This window comes from Rhinatrema bivittatum, chromosome 15 (assembly GCF_901001135.1).
Source record: "Rhinatrema bivittatum chromosome 15, aRhiBiv1.1, whole genome shotgun sequence".
NCBI lineage: Eukaryota > Metazoa > Chordata > Amphibia > Gymnophiona > Rhinatrematidae > Rhinatrema > Rhinatrema bivittatum.
Window position 1 is genome coordinate 64,969,082 of NC_042629.1, and position 22,567 is coordinate 64,991,648.

Below are 22,567 nucleotides of genomic sequence, written 5' to 3' on the forward strand. Positions count from 1 at the left end.
GCCTCCAGTGCTATTTTTTTTCCCTCAAACTCCTAAGCCTCCTTTATTGTATGTCCTAATATGCTTTGGGCCTTTAAAATAAAAAAAAATTGTTCTCATGAGCCCAGAACATAAGAGGATTTTTCTGATATTTTCTGATATTTTTTTTAAATCAACAATTATGCTCACTGTTTTTTTATTTATTTATTTATAACTTTTCTATACCGAAGTTCAAATAACAGAGTTAATTATCACTCCGGTTTACATTGCAACCATAAAAACAGTGACAAAGTTGTCTTACATAGAACAGGGGGAGAGTCAAATTGCAATGTTTATGCAAAAATATTGTCAAAGCTGAAATCGCAGGGGCTGGCCTTGTGGCCCCCCTGCTGGTCATAAAGAGCAGCAGAGGGAAAACATCTCAGAGCAGAGTCCTTCAACCTTTTTTAAATTTTGTGACACGCTTGCGTTTGCTCAGTCCTCCTGGCACACCAAACCACATTTTGCAGAATTCTCCCCCCGCTTGAGCATAATTGTTGATTTAAAAAAAATATCAGAAAAATCCTCTTATGTTCTGGGCTCATGAGAACAATTTTTTTTTTTTAAAGGCCCAAAGCATATTAGGACGTACAATAAAGGAGGCTTAGGAGTTTGAGGGGAAAAAAAATAGCACTGGAGCCAAGATAGCGTTAGTGCCGGCAGCACCCTATGCAGGAACTAGGAACGTGCCCTCCCCCAGAGCGCTGCAGTTAGCAGCACCCTCTATAACGGGGGGGGGGAGGGGGGGGGGCGCCTCCTGCCACGGGTCCTGTTGTGGTGTGGCCAGAGAGCAGCACGTTTTACCTGGCGCACCTCATTCTGACGTCTGTACATGCAGGTCCTGCAACATTACAAGCCCCCCCCCCCCCATTCCGCTGCCATCAGACTGAAGCCAATCGAGGAGGCACCCAGAGGTAAGAACAGGGGAGAGGAGGGTAAGGGTTCCTTCTCTGACTCTCTCTCTTTCACACACTTTCCCCATCACCTCTTCTGGTTCTCACCCCCCCCCCCCCCCACACACACACACACACACACTCCATCAAGTGTGTGTCTGTCTGTCTGTCTCTCAAACCTTCCCCCCCACCTCCCCACACACACTTTTCCCACTACACCTCAACATCTCTGCCCCACCCCTCCCCCATCACCATGGCTGGCTTTCTTTGATAGTCGTCGTCCCCCCCCTCACACCCCCCTCCCCAGCTCCTGTGCCCCACCCCTTCCCCACCACATTCTTTTATACCCCGCCCCCTTCCCATATAATTACCAGGCACCTCCTATCCTGGCTCTCTCCCCCCCCCAGTGCCTTGATATTAACATGACATTGTAAGACAGAAAGAATCCAAACAAACATAAACCACCCTAGCCCTGGTCCCCTCACTCCTGCTGCAGAACCATGGATCCTGAGGAGGGAAAAGCTGGGATGTAGAAAGGAGATGGCGTTCACCGACCCTCCTGTGGCCCCCCCAGCACTCAAACCCCTCCTCACCTCTTCCCCAGCATTCAGCTCTATATCCTTGCCTCCCCAACATTTAACCCTTTCTGTGCCACCTCTACAAACATTCACACACACCCGCCCCCCCCCCCTCACACCAACCCCCAGGAATTAATTTCCCTCTTCTCACTCCACTTCCCCAGCATTCATCTCCTCCACCTCCCCACAGTTCCCGGCTGTGACGCCCTCCACCTCCCATCCCTGCAGGCAGCTCTTGGGAGAAAGGAGAGGAGGGGCTAGAACTGATATAGCAGGACAGAAAAAGAGCCCCTTAGCTCTCTGCTCCAGCCTCTCCCCTCCTATCACTCTCCCATCATCTGCTGCCTTTTTTTTTTTTTACCAGAGGTAAGAATCAGGTCCTGGACATGGAGAGTAGAGGCCTCTTCTTTGCTCGGCTGTGTCTGCTCTCGCCCCTTCCCTCCTCTCCTGTCCCTGTTTGACAAGAGGGGAAGGGGAAATGACAGGAGGGGAGGGGCTGCATTAGTGTTCACAGGTGCTCTTCTTTGCTTTGCTCATTCCAGTCTCATCCCCTCCCCTCCTGTTTCCCGCATGCTGCCTGGGAAGGGAGGGGCTGGAGTAAGAAGTGGAGGGCTGTTCTCTGCTGCCTGAGATTTGGGGGCTCTAGCCAATAAACAGGCCGATACAGTAAAGTTCGCAGGAGAGCGGGCAAGCGCCCAGGCCAGTGTCCTGTGCGCGCAATACAGTAAAACAAAATATTTAAATTAGGGCCCGTGGTAAAAAGAGGCGCTAGGGACACTAGCGCGTCCCTAGTGCCTCTCTTTGGACAGGAGCGGCGGCTGTCAGCGGATTTGACAGCCGACGCTCAATTTTGCTGGTGTCGGTTCTCAAGCCCGCTGACAGCCACGTGCTCGGAAACCGGACGCCGGCAAAATTGAGCGTCCGGTTTTCAACCCGCGAGCCGCGGGCTGATTTAAAATTTTTATTTTTTATTTTTTTTAACTTTTGGGACCTCTGACTTAATATCGCCATGATATTAAGTCAGAGGGTGCACAGAAAAGCAGTTTTTACTGCTTTTCTGTACACTTCCCTGGTGCCGGCAGAAATTAACGCCTACCTTTGGGTAGGCGCTAATTTCTTAAAGTAAAATGTGCGGCTTGGCTGCACATTTTACTTACTGTGTCGCGCGGGAATGACTAATAGCACCCGCAACATGCATTTGCATGTTGCGGGCGCTATTAGTCTCGGGGGGGTTGGACGCGCGTTTTCGACCCGCTATTACCCCTTACTGAATAAGGGGTAAAGCTAGCGTGTTGAAAACGCGCGTCCAAATGCAGGTTACAGTGCGCTCCACCCGCCTGAAACTGAGGGCACATGCCCCTGGCTGCCAACACCACAGCAAAGGAAGGAGTTTCTCAGGGCATACCAGTGTGCTGGGGCTGACCAGCTGAGAGGAACTGCCTGAGAAAAGATGTCATTCAAGCTCTCTGCACTTGCGAGGGTTCCCACTCGTGCTGTCTAGGGTACAGTTGGAAAGGAGAGGATATGGAGAAGTCAATCTTGTCATGCTTCTGTCTGCAATTCAATAATTTGTAAAATTGATTATATTTTGTCTCCTTGCTCTTCCAATGCTTCTCTTGGATGTGTGTAAAACCACCCTGGATCAGAGATTCCATCACTGCCTGAGCCAACATCCTCTCTTTTCCTGAAATAACCCATTCTGACGGCTCCAAAGCTGATCAAATGCTGCCAGTTTTAATTTAATGTGTCTTGTGTCCTATTGTTTGACTTTTTTATGCTAGTTAATCTGACTCAATATTACAAGTCATCAGAAATTAGAATGTAATCTAATCTACAGAAGACTTGGTCTTTACCTAAGCTCCCTCTGATTGGTCAAAAATAAAATCAAGGTGGCATTCAAAAATGTTCCCAGGCAATGTTAGCCCATCATCACTTGTTCAGCTTATAATGAGCAAGTAAAAAAAAAATTAAGAAACTAATGCGCATTGGTATCGCAAATATATATTGAAATCTAGAAAATGCAGACGTTATTGTAGAGGTCTCTACTAGATGGCCCTAGTTCCACCCTAGGTTAGAGAATTTAGGAGAAGGGGTGTATCATCCTTGAGGATGGTTGTAATGGTGAGTTCCTTCAGGATGAGTTTAGGTAGAGTTGTGGCAATCTGGAATTCTAGTTCTGAAACACAGGAGGCTCTTGCTGTTCTCTCCAATTTTTGGCTCCAGCCTAGAACAGAAAGGGAGAGGCACTGCCCTGCCAGTTTCTTTAGGGCTGGAAGGGAGACTTGATAGTGTGAGAGTGTTTTTGCCTTTTTTCCAGAGTTTGGAGAGTTTTCTGTCTAAAACCTGTGCCTTGCTGGGAGGTTGATGTCCCTTCTTAAGGAGGCCGGTTTGAATCTGATACCCCTTCACCTACATCAAGAGGGGCTTGCAGTGAACCCAAGGAGAAGGAAGAAGTTTGTTTTGATTTTGTCTACCTGAGTTTAGGGAAGGAAGATTTTCTTATGCCATCCTTCCTTACCCTACAGCTAGGAAATAGTAAGAACCATCTTCTCAGCATGAGGCCTTTCCTCTAGGTCTACTGCAATCTGGTTTGGAGAGGAGATCAAGAGTGAGAGACAAGAGGAAATTTGACATCTGGTGCCCCCCCCCCCCCCCAAGGAGTCTTCACCTCAGGGAACAGGACATTGAAGGGTTTGAAGATCTGGAATACCCTTGGACCTCACGTACTGTGGAGAAGGGCATCCCATCCATCTACAGCTAGGACCCCCAGCCAACTTAGGACACTTATTCTACCCCCAGGAGGGAAAGCCAGTCTCAGGACCCAACACTGAGGGACACTTCCACAGAGATTGAAACCTCAAATCTGTTCTCCCATGAGAACATTGTTTATGCAACTTAATTATTTTTGCGCCAAATAACAGTATAGTGAATCTAACCTGTTCTGTCAGTGTACTTGCTCTAGAAAGCATAACACACAGGGAAGGGATTCCAGTCACGCACCCTGGATCTAGAAAGACATATCCTCCCCCCCCCCCCCTCCACCAAAGAGAACAAGAACCCACACATTGGGGCAAAGAGGACCGGTAACAGTAACACTGGCACTCAGCCCTGGGATTTTTATGGCCTCAGTGCAATTCAGCACACCCCCTATTATTATAAGCAGGAATGGCACGTAACCAAGGATTCCTTCCACTTTGTCAATTATGCATTTGGTACAACTTGTCACCGGGCTTCGAAAGCCATGTTGACATACCTTAAGGATTCTATCTGCATAGGCAGCCCTTTGAATTACTTCACCTCCTGTTCCCGTGGACAACCTAAGCAACAGCATTGCCATGGCAGCCGCTGTAAGATTCCATCCCTTGACACAGACTTCCTGTGTCAATGAGAGGGCGAACAGGAAGTAATGTAACACCCACTCGGGCGAACTGTCTATGAATAATTTCTGCAAAGGGTTGCATTTCAGATTAATTGTCTGTGTAACATTACCACACATCCAGCCTTTCCTGGTGTTATTGTCTTTAAAGCAAATTAGAGTTAATTATAACTATTTAATTTGCTAATAAAGTAATTGAAGCAGTGCCAGAATGGTGTTTATGGTCAAAAATTGCTGAGTAGAGGTAACATCTGCAAAACTAGAAAAAGAAATAAGGCTAAAACGGTAACACAATGGCAAAGTTTGACTTATTAAAACACCAGTAAGCCTGACATCACCTTTACGTCACCTATCCGTACTAGTGGACAGGCCAGCACAAATTTAGGTTTTACATTTTGTAACTACAATCCCGGGTAGAAAATTTTAACTATTCCTTTAAAAAAAACAGATTTTGTTTGCATAAATAGACAACGTTCTGTGGCGATGATGATACTGTCTCTTTAAAAGTGTCAAGAAATGGATCTGAAACTGAACCATTTCCAAATTCTTGCCGACGCTTGTTTCCTGTAGAAGGAGGAAACAAAACCAAAACGGCATTTTTTTTCCCCTGCCCACAGAAAGTAATAGTAGCTCTGTGGGCCACAAAGGAGGCCAACCAGACACACTTTTGCTCTGAGATTATTTTGAGTCACTTCACATCAATTTGGGCTAAACAACCTAATCAAAATGAGAATTTCCACTTAGGACTAACGGAGCCTACTTTCTGGAAGACGTAGATCAAGAGGAAACAAAAAGCCCTGTTAGGATCCCCTTGAACGACCTTGACATGTCCTGAAAATTTGGTGTGGATAAGCACACACACAATGATCTCATTAGCTGCCTTCACTTCAGAAAGTAGGTGTCGTGCTTTTTCTGATCAGGATACACCACCCCAGGAGAGATGCAAGACTGCGAGGCAAGGCCAACCCCACCTCCCCTGCACGTTGAGCCCTTGGGTTCTGGGGGCAGTAGGGTTTGCTGTGGCAGCAGTGTAACATGATGAGTCTATGCAGGCTGGGTGGGGTGGTCAGCGAGGAGCAAGGCTGGACAGGCTAGGCAGACTGGAATAAGGCTGGATGGGCTGGACAGGCTAGGTAGTCTGGAGCAAGGTTGGACAGGCTGGATTTTCACCCCCATATAATACCAATGTTATGAGAAGGTCAGTGAAAGGAGATGAGAACCCTTATTCATACTGTTCCCTTGGTTTTCAGGCACATTAGCCTGCCAGGGCAAGGCCAAAACTTAGCTATACCTCCATGGATATAATGAGCTGTTGTGCATGCATTTGCAGCTCATTTAAATATTTCTTGTGTTATGCCATGAAAATTTGCCTTAATATTAAGGAGTTATGCCATTAAATTTTGCCTAATATTAAGGGGTTATGCCATTACATTTTGCCTAATATTAAGGGGTTAAAGTCTAACTGTGTCTCTATGTGTCAACTGCTCACTCCAGAGACAAGCAATCAAAAGTAAATAAACAAAAGGTACAAAGAAAAGAGCAAGCCAAATGGGCAAAGGACAGAAAACAAATTGTAAAGTGCATAACTCAAGTATAAAAGTGGAAACAAACTATCTGGAAGCTGAGGGTGAGGGTCAGAGCCTTTTCTCCCTCAGGTCTCACTCTGGACCCACACCTTCTCCACTCTCTCCCCCCCCCCCCCCCCCTACAATCTCCCTGCTACACTCAGCAGTGCTGGCCATGGGGAGAGGGGGCGGTACCTCCCTGGTTGACATGATTGGCGGGCTGAGCCTCCTATCACACTGATTAGCCTCTGTCACCTGACCATGACACTTGGAATGCTGTCAAGGAATTGAGTTGACCACACAACCCAAAGACTTTGCAAAGCCCCCATCCCGCACTAGAATCTTGATTCACTGACCTTTCACTGTGTGGTCAACCCAATTCCTTGACAGCATCCCAAGTGTCATGGTCAGGTGACAGAGGCTATTTCCTTCTGGGACTTGTGTGCAGGAGTAAATTTTGCTCAGTTCATAAATGTAACCAACCCTTTATAGGTGAATGTCCCAAAGCATTTTTTTTTGCTGAATTTACTTCCACATGTTTGGTCCTTCCTGAAACTGCAGGAAGTTACATCCTTGCCCCAAAACGGCTCGGGTTCAAAATGAACCAAGCAAAGTGGTTTACAAATGTTTTGTACTTTCTTGCCTGAAGCTTAAATCTAATCTGATGAACTATAGCACTGCATTCTCCCAAATAGTCTGAAGGTCTTTCTAACACAGATTGGTCTCTCGGACATTGTACTTTGCCTCACAAACTTTGGCATCTGTTCACATTTGAAACCAATATAAGGGCAAGAAACTCTTTCTGCTTGCAGTAACGGGACAGAGATCAGCACAACTCTTTCATTCCCTTCATATAAGAGGGCAATTTTATAAGCGCTATCAAACCCATTATTCAACGTTCTCTAGCATTTAGCAATGGGTTCAGGTTTGTTTTTCTGCCTCATCTTAACGTGTGCAGCACATGAACTTCTGGCTTTTAATTGCACAGAGTGTGACAAAAGTAAGTGCCCTCCCAGACCCATTTCCTGCCCTGGACGCACAGCAACCGATCCATGTGGATGCTGCAATCATTGCGCCAAACAAATGTGGGAGCCCTGTGGGGGTGAGAACTGGGAACTGGGATACTGTGACCTACGCTACAGGTGTGCAGCTGTGAACGGGACGGGAAATGTTGAAATTCCAGACATCGGAATCTGCAAATATGGAGGTAGGTGCCTCTTGTATAAGTGAACATAGCATAATAGGGTCCATCAAGCCCAGTATCCTGTGTCCAACAGTGGCCAATCCAAGTCACAGGTACCTGCAAGTACCCAAACATTAAGTAGATCCCAAGCTACTAATGCCAGTAATAGCAGTGGCTATTCCCTGGAGCATGCGCCGATAAAAACAACACAAAACATTACAAATTCCACCCGGGGTACTTGGGAAGCATTTTAGCTAGTAACCATGGATTAAACTTACATAATGTGCATACTTCCAATCACTTACTGTCCTGTGCATTTACCTCATGCTCCTTAAGGTGCTTTGCACACTGTAATAAGATCCTTAGTATGAATGCTTTTATTCAAACAGAGGTGTCTTTTAACTACTGGATGGACGATGATGAAAACTGCCCCCCAGTTCATGGCTGTGTCGTTCGGATGAGTTTCTGTGAATGTACGACCATCCGAACCTGCGTCGACTACTTCTCGTATTCAGACGAACCAACCTGCAGGAAATCCAGACCCTATGATTGGGGTAGGATTAAAAAATTCATTTATAGTCTAAAAAAAATGTACTGTAATTCTTATTTGTGACTGTAACCCTCTCTTCATGTGGGCATCCCTAATGCAGGGGCTACAGCAAAGTCTCAGGGCCCATTAGTTTTCACCTCCGGATCTCCCGACATTGTTTACCAACACCAGACTTCATCCCTGGGTGCCAGGTCCAGGTCTCCAGGGCCCTAGGTAGTATGGTGGTCTCTATTACACTCTGCAATTAGTACTGGCTGATAGCAGTTAGCAGCGGCCAGGAACCATATGGAGGAACGCACACAGCAGACCTGAGTGGTGTTCAACAACAACAACAACAAAAAATCAGGTTTACTTTAACTTAAGGAAAGGAATCCATACTAAAATGCCAAACACCATCATTACCAACAACAAAAGAATTACAATCTCCAACGCTGTGGTTTCTTTATCTATTGTCTTTCTCCTTTCTATTATTCTCTTTTGCTCTGTAGCAGTGTGCAATCATCCTTCCCCACAGAGGAAGGGAAATTCTCCTCCTCAATTGGAACAAGCTGGGAGATAAGAAAATATCCCAGAAAAACTTTCTGTTATCCGAAACGTGGGTGTTTCAACTTGCTTAGTCCCATTGTTGACTGGGCATAGAGACCAACAGCTGCAAACCAGTTCCTTAAGAGCGGGAGGGTTTGCCCTACTGAGATGACAGCAGATCAACGTTCTGGGGGCCATGAGGGCTCCTTAAGACACTGTGGGCTGTGGAGCCTGCTGGGACAACCCCAAATACCAACTGGGAACATTCAAACAAAACCCAGCTGAAGCAAAAACTTAACCAACAGAGAAAACTGGCTCGGAGCATGCCCTGCCCAATATGTGTAGGGGAGCAGGAGCAATCCCAAAATAGCCAAATATCTAGGGAGAGATTAGAAACGCAAAAACTCCCTGAAACTACTGCATCAGAGGAAAGTTTAGTGAGGTCTGGGCAGCTACAGTCACATGAATGTAGCGGGTATTTGTCCTTTTCCTGGGGATGCTGACATGAGGTTGAATGCTCCATTTCCACAGGAACAGTACGACATCGTAAGGCTTGCACAGCCATGTAAGGATTTTTTTCTTTTTTTTTTTTTGCGCGCGCGATCATGTTAAAAAAAGAACATTCATCTCTGGCTTTTAAAAGTTTTATCGTATCTAAAGTTAAACTGGTGACTGGAACATAGTTTAACAACACTCATCCTCTCAATCCTGTTGCACCACTGACCTGCCTGCGGCAGGGACAGACGCACTTCCTCAAATGACGCAAATAGGAGAGCAGAATTGTGCAAACTAACCTGGGCTAAATGCGTGCAAATCTATCTCCAGCATACTCGTTGTGAAGATCATGAAGATCCGGCCTGTTCCCTGGCCTGGAGGATGAGAGGGCACCATCGCTTTGGCCTAAAGGTTTATCTGAGTTTTCATCTGTGCAGCTTCCATTCTGATTATTAAAATTAATTGGGGAATTTGTTTTTTGTGAGCAAAAAAAAACTCAGGGTGCGATGGTCGGAGCAGAAGAATGGCTTTGGTACAAATAAGATCCCCTTAATGAAGTAAGCGGAGCAGATTTGGGTTCCCCCATTGCTGGTCAAGGATGTGGAAGCTGTGCACACATGATCCTGAGGTAGTGATAGGGTTAAACAAAGCTGAAGCTGTGCAATGGACAGGCACCGAGGGCTGGAAGGGACCTAGGCATGGGTACATGGGGCCCTTAATCCTATGATTTCTCTCTCACGCATCCCCCCCCCCCACCAGCCTCTTTCCATCATCTCCACCCTGCAGCCCACTCCCATCCCAGCATCCCCCTCATTCTCCCTTCCCCCAAGCCCTGCACATCATTGCTCTCCCCAACTGCAGTACCCCAACGCAATATTCAATCCCTTCCTCTCTCTCATCCCCCTCCCTCACTCCTTCCCTACTCAGTAACCCCTCTCTTTCTCCACCTTCCACCCAGCAGTGTCCATCCCTCCTCCCATGGTTTCTTCCCATGTCCTCCCGGCTCTCACTTTGCCAATTCGGAGACCCAAAGATTTTCATGCCCCGTTGAGAAAAGCAGTACAGATCACACCGACTCACAGGCTAGGTAGGGGCGTGGAGGGTGAGGAGGCTGTGGGCGCTGATAAAAAGAGGGCAGAGAGATTGGGGGAAGGGGGGGGATGCTGCTGTGCTGAGCAGGGAGAGAAGGGGAGAATGAGGAAGGAAAGAGAGAAGGGATGCTGGGCACTGTGCCGGGGGGGGGGGCAAGCGTAGGAGGATGCAGGACTTGACAGAAGGCGAGAGGAGAGTGAGAGGTGGATGCAGAACAGGGCAGGAGAGGAGGGCACCGTGCCAGGGCGTTTATGGGGAGAGCCTGAGATGGAAAGTTTGCCTAGGCCCTTTTTTTTTAACTCTTATTCCTGTGGTATCACAGAGCATTCATACAATTAAGAAACACAGGAAATGTTAAAGCCTCTCTTTGTGTCTCTTTTTGAAGAATATTTTGAAAACCCCTCTGCGTTTGAGACCGACATCCAATACTGTTTCAATGCTGGATGCAACCTGGTAGAAGGACGATGCGAATGCGGATCCGGCAATTGCGAAGCTAAATACATGTTCAGAGACCAGAAAGAGTGCAACGCCGTCCTGGGTAAGTAGGAAACATCTGAGCAGTCGGTAGGTGACTTATTTGCTTCCTCCCGTCTTTGCTGGTACAAAACTATGGCTTTAGCAGAAGACAGAGAGTGAAATCAGCGCATGGAGGTCATCACCTTCTGACCTCTCACCTTCTATGCTTTCTTAACTGTTACTGTTCACGCTGATAGGAAATATAAAGTCTATTTTTAAAAGAGCTTTGTACAGGAACTCATCCAGGGATACAACAAGTTTAATTGTCATCATCATACATTTATCCCGTTTTCTGCGCACTGTACAGTCATTCCGTGATACAGGCCGACTTTCCAGCTCTTAGCTGAGGGATTCCTATTTAGAACTGTGCTCTCCCATGTGTCGCTGACCCTCCCCCTTTCTCCTGTCCTCAGGCAGCATGGCTACCTCTTCCCCCGAAACCCTAGAGCTGCACTTCTTGCCCTACCCACAAGCCAGTGGACAATGGGGCCAGCAAACGAATTCCCTGACCTATAGATGATACAGAGTTCAGAGATTGTGGACAGGAGTAATCTATGCACCTTCTGGGAGCGACTTCCTAATTTAGATTCAGGGAAAGGGGGATGCCCCACACTACTGCTGTCCCAGAGCTGCTGCTCAACTCAACTCAACTGAAGAGTCGAGCTTCTACAAGCCACTGCTGCCTTAGAACCCGCGCCCAACTTCTTCCTAGGCTAAGTCTAGGCCCTGTAGTCGCTGCTACCACCCGTCTCCCCATTGCTGAGTAGGCAGGGAACAGAAGGCAAGCGAGACGAGGAGAGACCAGGAGTTGGAGACTGACTCCTCCACTGTTGGCTTGCACCTCCCATGCTGTGCACTGTTATGCATTCTACATTGTTCAGAGCGATCCTTTCTCTGTCTGCACAATCTACAGCCTTCCCAAGCTGCGTGCGCGCATTTATTCCATGCCATATAGAGCAAACATTTATCTTACGGTTTGCAAGTTATGCATTCATCCCATCAAAGAAATTGTGCTGTAATGCTAAATTAACTAATTATGGTAACTAATAAGAGAGTTTGATTATTTTCTATCTAACAGACTACAGTAGAAGATTACATTTTGAAAATGTAATCAGATTATTTTAAAGACAAAAATAATACAGACTAGGGGCCTGATCTTAAAAAGCATTAACATGCCTAAAACTAGGACTTAGGCATGTAAATTCATGTATAAATCCATTTTACCTGTGTAGGTGGCTTTTGAAAATTGCTACAACATATACCATTGAATTGTCCATAGGTTATACACATGTAAGCACATTTTACACGAGTAAGAACATGCCATACTGGGTCAGACCAAGGGTCCATCAAGCCCAGCATCCTGTTTCCAACAGAGGCCAAAACCAGGCCACAAGAACCTGGCAATTACCCAAACACAAAGAAGATCCCATGCTACTGATGCAATTAATAGCAGTGGCTATTCCCTAAGTAAACTTGATTAATAGCCGTTAATGGACTTCTCCTCCAAGAACTTATCCAAAACTTTTTTAAACACAGCTATACTAATTCCACTAACCACATCCTCTGGCAACAAATTCCAGAGTTTAATTGTGCATTGAATGAAAAAGAACTTTCTCCGATTAGTTTTAAATGTGCCACATGCTAACTTCATGGAGTGCCCCCTAGTCTTTCTATTATCCAAAAGAGTAAATAACCGATTCACATCTACCCGTTCAAGACCTCTCATGATTTTAAACACCTCTATCATATCCCCCCTCAGCCGTCTCTTCTCCAAGCTGAAAAGTCCTAACCTCTTTAGTCTTTCCTCATAGGGGAGCTGTTCCATTCCCCTTATCATTTTGGTCGCCCTTCTCTGTACCTTCTCCATCGCAATTATATCTTTTTTGACATGCGGCGCCCAGAATTGTACACAGTATTCAAGGTGCAGTCTCACCATGTAGCGATACATTCTGTTTGCTTTTTTGACTGCCGCAGCACACTGAACTGACAATTTCAATGTGTTAACCACTATGACGCCTAGATCTCTTTCTTGGGTAGTAGCACCTAATATGGAACCTAACATTGTGTAACTATAGCATGGGTTATTTTTCCCTATATGCATCACCTTGCACTTGTCCACATTAAATTTCATCTGCCATTTTGATGCCCAATTTTTCAACCTCACAAGGTCTTCCTGCAATTTATCACAATCTGCTTGTGATTTAACTACTCTGAACAATTTTGTATCATCTGCAAATTTGATTACCTCATTGGTCGTATTTCTTTCCAGATCATTTATAAATATATTGAAAAGTAAGGGTCTCAATACAGATCCCTGAGGCACTCCACTGCCCACTCCCTTCCACTGAGAAAATTGTCCATTTAATTCTACTCTCTGTTTCCTGTCTTTTAGCCAGTTTGTAATCCACGAAAGGACATCGCCACCTATACCATGACTTTTTATATTTCCTAGAAGCCTCTCATGAGGACCTTTGTCAAATGCCTTCTGAAAATCCAAGTACACTACATCTACCGGTTCACCTTTATCCACATGTTTATTAACTCCTTCAAAAAAGTGAAGCAGATTTGTGAGGCAAGACTTGCCTTGGGTAAAGCCATGCTGACTTTGTTCCATTAAACCATGTCTTTCTATATGTTCTGTGATTTTGATGTTTAGAATACTTTCCACTATTTTTCCTGGCACTGAAGTCAGGCTAACCAGTCTGTAGTTTCCCGGATCGCCCCTGGAGCCCTTTTTAAATATTGGGGTTACATTTGCTATCCTCCAGTCTTCAGGTACAATGGATGATTTTAATGATAAGTTACAAATTTTTACTAATAGGTCTGAAATTTCATTTTTTAGTTCCTTCAGAACTCTGGGGTGTATATCATCTGGTCCAGGTGATTTACTACTCTTCAGTTTGTCAATCAGGCCTACCACATCTTCTAGGTTCACCGTGATTTGATTCAGTCCATCTGAATTCTCATCCTCTGGGGCTCGAATGGAATGCCGGTGTGGTCTTTAAATGAATTTAACAATTACGTCACCACGTTACAGCAACGAGCGTTGTGATTGGTAGTTGAACTATCTGTGTGTGCAGTTCAAAAGCAGAGAGGGTTAGTTGATAGCGCTGATATAGGTGTTTGAACTGGTTACACATTTTTTCAAAAATCGGATGGAGGAGGTCCGGTTTATGATTATATTTACAAAAATTGAGTTCACCCTGGCTGGGGTTTTCAACTCATATATATGAAACCCGTCCTCCATCTTTCAAAATTTTTTTCAATTCAAATAGTGAGGCGAGTTTGGGTCAGAATATAGATCCGGCAGCCTCTTTAGTGAATAGCTGTGGTATTTTGAATGAAAGGATTCATGGTTTATGAGCCATTTAGTGTTTAGAGAACTCATTTAAAAATAATCTATAAGTGCTGCAAGACTAATGTGACATTTCTGTGCTTTTCTCATCAGTAAGCCTGAAATGCGCCAATGTCACTTGTCCAGAGCTGCCAGAGGTGAAGTGTTCCAATGACTCTGTCATTACCCCAACATATACCCCATTCGGGGAGTGCTGCCCCACTGTCCCCAGGTTCTGCACCTGTGACTTTGATAAATGCCCCAAGTGCTTATATGCAGAGAGAAAAATAACCTACCGGAATGCAACAGGATTTCCAGGAGATTGCTGTGATCTGTTTTATTGTGTTCCAAAGCAGTAAACCAGGTAAAGTTTATTCTCTTTTCTTCACTTCTCTACAGAAGTTCAAAAAGGATGATGCCTTGAAATTGGACTGACTTAATCCATTTCTTGACAAGGTTTTGATGCTCCTTTAATTGGGTCAAAGTACCTTTTTCTCAGCAATGGTTTTGACCTGAAGAAGGGAGTTCAGCTCCCGTAGGCTAGTCAAGAAATGGATTGTTACTCCTTTAAAAAGGTATCATGTTGTACATATCTGGTAACCTTTATTCCTATGAACTCAAGTAGAGTATCCCAACAATCCCATTACTTTACTGACACAGGGCATGGCCCAGGGGAAGAGGGATCCATTGATAGCTCTTGAGGCTGGATCCTGGGGGGAGAGAGTTGAGCTGAGCACTGCTCCTACAGTGACGCCTAGTGCCAGGTCAGACACAGACACTGGGCTAAGCTAAGCTTTGCTGTAGACCAGAGTTTTCCAAACCTATCCTGGGGACCTCACAGCCAGTCGGGTTGTCAGGATATCCGTAATACAGATTTATCTCATGCATATTTATGGTGGATATCCTGAAAACCCGACTAGCTGTGGGTCCCCAAAAGGTTTGGGAAGTCTTGCTGTAGACCCAGAGGTCTGTAAAGTACCTTGCATGTGCTGTATTTATTTATTTTATTTATATTCCACTTTTCCCAGTGCTTCAAAGTGGATTGCATCAGGTATTTCCCTATCCCCAGAGTCAGGGAACCATAGAAGGCTTTGACACAAGACTTGCCACCAGAGATGGAAGGGAAGGAGGAAAGAAAAAAAGTCTTGTAGATGATAGGAATAGAAGCACACTGGAAATGTATTTATAAGCGATTTCATGTTTAATATTAGTTTCCAATCCAAGTAGCTATCACTTGCAGACTGAGGGCTTTATAAAACAACAAAAAACCTCAGGCCATTCTAAACTTCTGGCTTGAAGACTATCTTCCTCCTATATGTGCAGTTCTTTCACCGACTAGCAAAAGGTGATAACGTCTCAGAATGTCCCTGCAGGTTAACAGATTCCAAAAGACTATTATTATTATTATTATTATTATTAATCACTTCTTTAGCATATACCAGAATTTCGCAGCCCCATACAGACACACATAATGGACAGGCCCTACTCCTTGGAGCTCACAGTCTGATCAAAATGGACAGACAACAAACCGGAGCCTATGGGCTAAAATAGCACGGCTGTGAGAGAGAAGAATTAAAGCAGGCGGTTACAGCTGTAATAAATTGAAGATATTAATTTACTATGAGTAGATATGATGTTTCAAGGAGAATTCCAGTTACAGGGGTTTATTTTTTAACCTGGCAATTTTTCTTCATAGAATATTTACCCCAATTCTTTGTAAGAAACTGAGAAATGGGCTCCTGGTCTAGAGCTCAGATAGACGGATGGCTTGCATGAGCACTTTCAAGGAGTTAGGCTCCATGCTGATTATCTGAAAATGCAGGGGGATAGGTCACTTAGCTAAAGGGTTAAAACTGCAAGAATCAGGCCGTTTGTATAAGAACAGCAGGAAATGGGGTGGGTGGGTGATGGGCAAGATGGGCACAGCGCTGCCTTCTTTCCCAGATCCAGCATTCTTACTGGTATTTAGCAAATGCAAATCAAAGAGAACAGCAATCACACAAAGTGTTACCTACACAGAAATTTAGAAAAACAAGTTTCAGCTTATCGGGAAAAGCCACTGTGCATCCCAGGAAAGGCCACAGGTTCAAACTCTTTCCAGAAATGATGTAATGTAATATAATGTTAGACCCTCTCAAAGAGGAGAGAATAACTATCAGAATTATTTTCTCAGGTCTCGCTTCTGTGAAATGGAGGGATATTAAATAATTATGCACAAGAGTAATTTAATAGTTTTACACCCTTAAATTAGGAGTCAAAAATCAATATTCCTAAAGCATTATGAATATCTCCAGGTATTTGGCTATTTGTGTAACAGACATTTTGCAGCATTCAGGCTTCTGTGGGGTGAATCTTGGTTATTCCAAGACAACCCTCATTCCTTTCACAGCAGAGTTCCAAATATCTTTTGCTCCAAAGGAGGGGATAGAAGCCATGTAGATGTATAGCAGCTAACACAGGCCCCCAAACACTAAGGGTGGTTCCTCTATGAAAACTATCAGCTGCACCTCGGATAAAAAGTGCCAGTATACATTGCAAACAATTCAGACAATCAAAACTACCCCGTTAAAGATATTCTGCCAGCAGACTTACTCATCCTGTTTCAAACTGGAAGCTCCACTCTCCTGGGGTGAATTCCAGGGCAGTAAATTCCCAGCATGCTTTGGGAGCTCCCACAATGCTTTGGGATAGCGGATAACCAATCTGAACTGAGTGACAAGCTCTAAAGTCATGGATCCACCTATCTAGGAAACATCTGAGGTAGGAGTTTATGTAAAGGTAGACACACGGTTGGATTCCCACAAGAGCCCTCTACAACGTCTTCGTTAACCATTGAAAAATGTTTGTCCGTGGTAACATTCTCTCGTTCTCTTTTCCAAAGGCGAGAGGACATGTTATTCTGCACCCATGTGAAGAAGAGAATGGCTTTCACACTTCTCATTGATGGACGCAGACCAGCAGGATCTCCCAACCCACTGCCTCAATGAATCAGATGGAACAAATGAGACCTCACTTAGAGAAAATAAGGGTGGACAGTCCTGACTGCTTAAAAGTGGTGGTCAGTGGTCAGCCTAAGGAAAGCTTGCTTTTCACGGGATGAGCTATGCAACAGTAGCTACCTAGGCCTCTGCCTGGGGTTTATGCACCACATTTAGCTGCGCAGGACAGCATAATCATTTATTGTTTAATGATCTAATTAATTTCACTCTCTGCTTCTATGTCAAATTTTAATGTGAAGTTATAAATTCTTAAGAACATAAGAACGTCTTTCCACATTAAAGTGTTCTGTTCATACCCATGTATGGAATGGTGAAGTCTTGAATGAAAGAATCTATAATTGAACTTTTAATTACTATAAAACTGTTAAAATCAGCCTTGATGTAGGGGGTTGATAAATGTTGTATTGAGAATAAAGCCAGACTTGTATTTCAGGGTTTTCTGTGATTTGGAACTGAGAATAAAACTCTATTTATATGACCTCCCCAAACAAATGATGCTATAGTTATAATTCTGAGTGGAGGCAGGTGGTGGGCTGTAGGGAAACTAAAGAAAATGACAGATTAGGGACCACGAAGCCCACCTGGTAGTTTTCATTGCCCAGTGCAATATTGTAGAAGGTGCCACCCTCACATCTAACCCAGTACCTGGAGTGCCTAACTTCAGACAGGACCTGTGTAAGTAACATGAAGCAAACTCTACAAGGAGTTTCCCCTTTGAAAATAAAATTACAGGGGCCTGGGTATTTAATACCCTCAGGGTTTAAACATTTCCCCTGTATGGTTACTGTGTACATGCTAACTTCTCTTCCCTTTAGTGTAAGCCGCGGGGAATGAAACTACAGGCTAGCAGAATACCTCTCCTCAGTCAAATATACAGAACACAGGCACACCCTCATCAAATACAGAATAAAGACACTAGAAACTATAAATAGAAACATGTAAACAAAAACTGAATGGGGAAAACCACAAGAAGCCAGACTCTGTATGCAGTGTAACAATGGAACAACGGAAATGTTGCGCCCGGTCGCAAATGGCTGCGACCTCTCATGCTCACCTTTTTTTTTCCCTGCACCAGCTATCCTCGGAAGAGTGGCAGTCTCCGCCTGCAAACTCCGCCTTCCCTGGCGTCGCTGGGATGGCGTGGGCACTGCCGACCACCATCTTGGATCCGGCAAAACTTAGGGTGCACGTCAGGGCCTCCTATGTACACGTGATGGCGGGAACCTCGGGGGCATCCCCACCGCATGACGTCATCCCGCTGGTGTACTTAAACCACTCGGCCCTCTCCTTCTACGAGTTAGCAAGGAGATTCATCGTTGCTCAATTCTACACTTCGTTGGGACTTGTTTCTGTGTCTCCTGTACTTAGACGCTCTAGGTACCAGCTTCTCTGGGGCCTTTTCGCATCCTGGCTATCAGCTCCTCGGAGGGCCTTCCTGCCTGGAAAATCTACTACTCACTTCTCGGGACTCTACCTAGAACTTCCTTGTGAGTACATCTTTTATGCTCCTACTTCCATTGTCCTGGAGAATCCCTACGGCGTACCCCATGCCTCGGGCCACTACTGTTCTTCCTTCAGCCCACTCTGCGCTGCAGAGTGCACCTTCACCATCCAGCAGTTCCTCAGGACTCCTGCATTGCTAGTACCATCTACAGCACAGGATCCTCGGCGTACCCCGTTCCGCGGGCCACTACCAGATCTTGACTGCGGGTTTACCACCATATCTCAGAACTGTGTTTACATCCCCGCTCTGTGGGTTCTGCTTTTCTTTCCAGCCTAATAAAGTCTACTTTACAGCTGTGTCCGACGCTGCTAAGACCACGCCTATCGTTGTGAGTCCCCACAGGGCTCCTCCCTTTGGGCGGAGTCATCACTCACCTCGACTCAGGGTTCACAACCATACCAATTCATAACAGGAAACATCACCATTCCTCATAAAACAATAACATCAAGAAATATATATTATCAATAGTATAAAACTATACTAATAAAAGATATTTCAAAACAGATGACAAATAGAATTTTAAATTACTGGATGTTCTTACTAATTTTACAAATACAAATAAATTATTTTAGAACAGCAGATACATCATACAGCTCCCAATAATTACAATTAATTAAAATAAAAATCCCTTGCTGGCCATACCTGGGATCTTTTTATTTCCAGATGCCCTGAGATTGTCGTGGATTAGCAGAGGGAGAGGAGAGGGCTGCTGCTTACAAATGCTCTGCTATCTCTCATAAAAACACACATGCCCTCTCTCTCATATATACATGCCCTCTCTCTCATACATATGCAGATATCCTCTCTCTCTCTCATAGATACACTGACATGCCCTCTCTCTCATACATACACAGATATCCTCTCTCTCTCATAGATACACTGACATGCTCTCTCTCTCATACATACACAGATATCCTCTCTCTTTCATAGATACACTGACATGCCGTCTCTCTCATACATACACAGATATCCTCTCTCTCTCATAAATACACTGACATGCCCTCTCTCTCATACAAATGCAGATATCCTCTCTCTCTCATAAATACACTGACATACCCTCTCTCTCATACAAACGCAGATATCCTCTCTCTCTCATAGATGCACTGACCTGCCCTCTCTCTCATACATAGATGCCCTCTCTCTCATACATACGCAGATATCCTCTCTCTCTCATAGACACACTGACATGCCGTCTCATACTTTCATACACACACACATACATGTGCTCTCATACATATACACACACTCAGACATGCTCTTTCTGTCATACATATACAGATATTCCCTGTTTATTACACATATACACACACTCAGACATGCTCTCTCATTCATACACACAGACATGCGCTTTCTTTCATACATATACAGATATTCCCTCTTTATCATACATACACACACAAGACATGCTGTCTCTCATACATACAGACACAGACATGCCCTCTCTCTCTCTCTCCTTACACACACCTACACAGACATGTTCTATCATATATATAAATATATATATACACACACACATAGACATGCCCTCTCTCTCATATACACACACAGAGACATGCCTATTCTCTCATACATACACACTCAGGCTGTCTCTCACTGCCCCTTCCCCAGAAGCACAAGCCCAGTAGTAACAACCTTCTTCAGTCCCTGCTGTCCCCCGGTACCGTCTCTTTCTCTTTCCGAAGGCCTGCGGAGGCTGACGCTCCTCTTCCTAGAGCTGATCAGGTAGAGGTCTGGTGTTATTTCTTCTGGAGTGGGCTGCTCAGCTGTGCTGCTTGTTCCGGTCCCCAGGCCACGCTGCTCCTGCTGCTATTTCTGCTACTACTGCTCTCACCTCTGCTGGGAATGGCATGGTCTCTCCTACACCACGGCGCTTTCTCTTCCAGGCTGCACAGACAGGAAGGAGAAAGATGCTATTGCCGCCCCAGACCAGTGGTGCTCTAGGCAGCCACCTATTCTACTCAGTGATTCCACTGGCCTTGAAGCTTGCACACGTTCCCGAAGGCAAATAGGGACTTGGGACTGATTTTTCAATCTGAGAAGATACTGCCGATAGATGATAAAAGCCTCTCTGTCCTCCAGAGGTCAGTGTTGGACTTCTCAGGGTAGCCTAAATTTATCCCGTTCAGTTAAACAAAAAATGCAAATGAGAACTGGTGCCGAGAAGGCTGCCACCTCACCCAGGTCAGCCAGAACAGGCTGATCCAGTCCTTCTTTTGCTTCATCACAGACATGGAGATGCAATCCTAGAATTTTTAGGGAAATAAAAAATATGGGATCAAGAAACAAGTTGTAGGTGATTCTTCTTTACTGGGCTAACTCAATACATCTGTGACTAGCTATTTGCAAGCTAGTTGTAGATATATTCGGTTAGTTCAATAATAAGATATGACTTCTAGTTTGTTTCTTGACCCTTATTACTACAGAAGGAAGTGGATGCATGTACTGGGACTGGATAATACTGGGAGATGTGACAACACCCAGGTTAGTGGTTCAATCCCTAATATGACTTCAAAGTCCTCCACCCAATAGGCTTTCCAGGATCTCCACTATGAGTATTTGCATGAGATATTTGCTACCAACTGTGGATAATCCTGAAAACCTGACCCGGCTGGGGACTCCGAGGACACGTTTGGGAACCAAATTACAAGTAGTCACTGAGTCTCGTGGGCCATTAGGTTGCTCCAGGCATGTCCTTTCATAGAAACCTCCATTTCCTCAGGAACAGACATAGATTGTAAGCTCTCTGGGGACAGGGAAGTACCTACTGTGCCTAAATGTAACACCTTGAACTAGCAAGGACAGTTATAAGCTAAATATATACATATATGCGTAAATGTTTGATAAATCATGAGGTTCATATTCAGCCATTGAGCAGCTCGGCTAGTTAACTGGCTAACTTTAGTCACGTCATAGGGCTGCCCTAAAGTCAGCCTGATAAACCCTGCTAAATATAACCGTGTACACCATTTAGACTGATACGTTATCCATCTGAATGGCTTTTGAATATGGAACTTTAAATATATATATATATATATATAGAGAGAGAGAGAGCTGGGGTACATTTGGAGCCCTCAGTAACGGGACTAGTTCATTTTAATTGCTAATTTACTATAGGGGAGGAGCCTGAGGAGAGGAGAGGTTTCCACCTACAAAGGACTGACCACAGCCAAGTGGAGAGGCAGCTGTCCCCACCCATTGATGAATAAGGCCTGGAGAGCGGGAATCCGGGGCGATTCTGAAATGAAGGTTCATTGTGTGGAGGATGCCGGGGAACGCCCTAACACTATGGGACTGGAGGTATGGAATTCGAATAGCAGGTCGGAGAACGAGAAGTCGTAAGTCGTGCCGAGAACAGGAGGACATGCAGAAAAATTGCAGAAAAAATAAAAGCAGTGCAACCATATGGTCTAAATGCAGAAACAGAATGGAATTCAATTATTTGATTGTCGAATTTAAAAGGATTATTTTCATAGAATCCACCATTGTTTTCATCCCTATTAGTATTTTATCATAAAGAACGAATAATCGGAGTGATAAAACAGGTTTATTCCTAGATATGATATGACAATCGTGTAGCACAGCTGTATGACAAAGGAGGAAGCAAGGTTGGTGTCGACTTCCAGAAAGATGCAGATCATGGCGAATCTACATGCGGACTGGAAGGACGCCGAAGGTTCGGTAGATCAAGTAACGAGGGAGAGAAAGATTTCACTTTCTAGTTAGAATAGTGGGAACTGATGCCGGTGTCTACTTTCTTTTTCAGATATGAGTTGATCTGAAAGGAATTTAGAGAAATGCTGAAGAAGAGTAATGGGAAACATGGCTCTCTGTCTGGGAAAGGAAGGGGAAGGTTTTAGGATGAAAGATAAGAGCCATGAGAAATCTTAGGTTCATACAACAAACAAAAAAAGCAAAAATAAGAGAAAATAGTAGATCGGA

At 44.7% G+C, this 22,567-nt stretch overlaps 1 protein-coding gene across 1 annotated transcript; it reads left to right on the forward strand.

Moving 5' to 3' along the window:
* Nucleotides 1-7,251: 7,251 nt before the first annotated feature.
* On the forward strand, nucleotides 7,252-17,556 carry LOC115076781 (cysteine-rich motor neuron 1 protein-like). The gene is made up of 5 exons (XM_029578652.1): nucleotides 7,252-7,637; nucleotides 8,003-8,167; nucleotides 10,661-10,813; nucleotides 14,240-14,489; nucleotides 17,007-17,556. Exons 1-4 carry the CDS (start codon nucleotides 7,346-7,348, stop codon nucleotides 14,482-14,484), a joined length of 855 nt encoding a protein of 284 aa, XP_029434512.1. The 5' UTR covers nucleotides 7,252-7,345; the 3' UTR covers nucleotides 14,485-14,489; nucleotides 17,007-17,556.
* The last annotated feature ends 5,011 nt before the right edge of the window (nucleotides 17,557-22,567 follow it).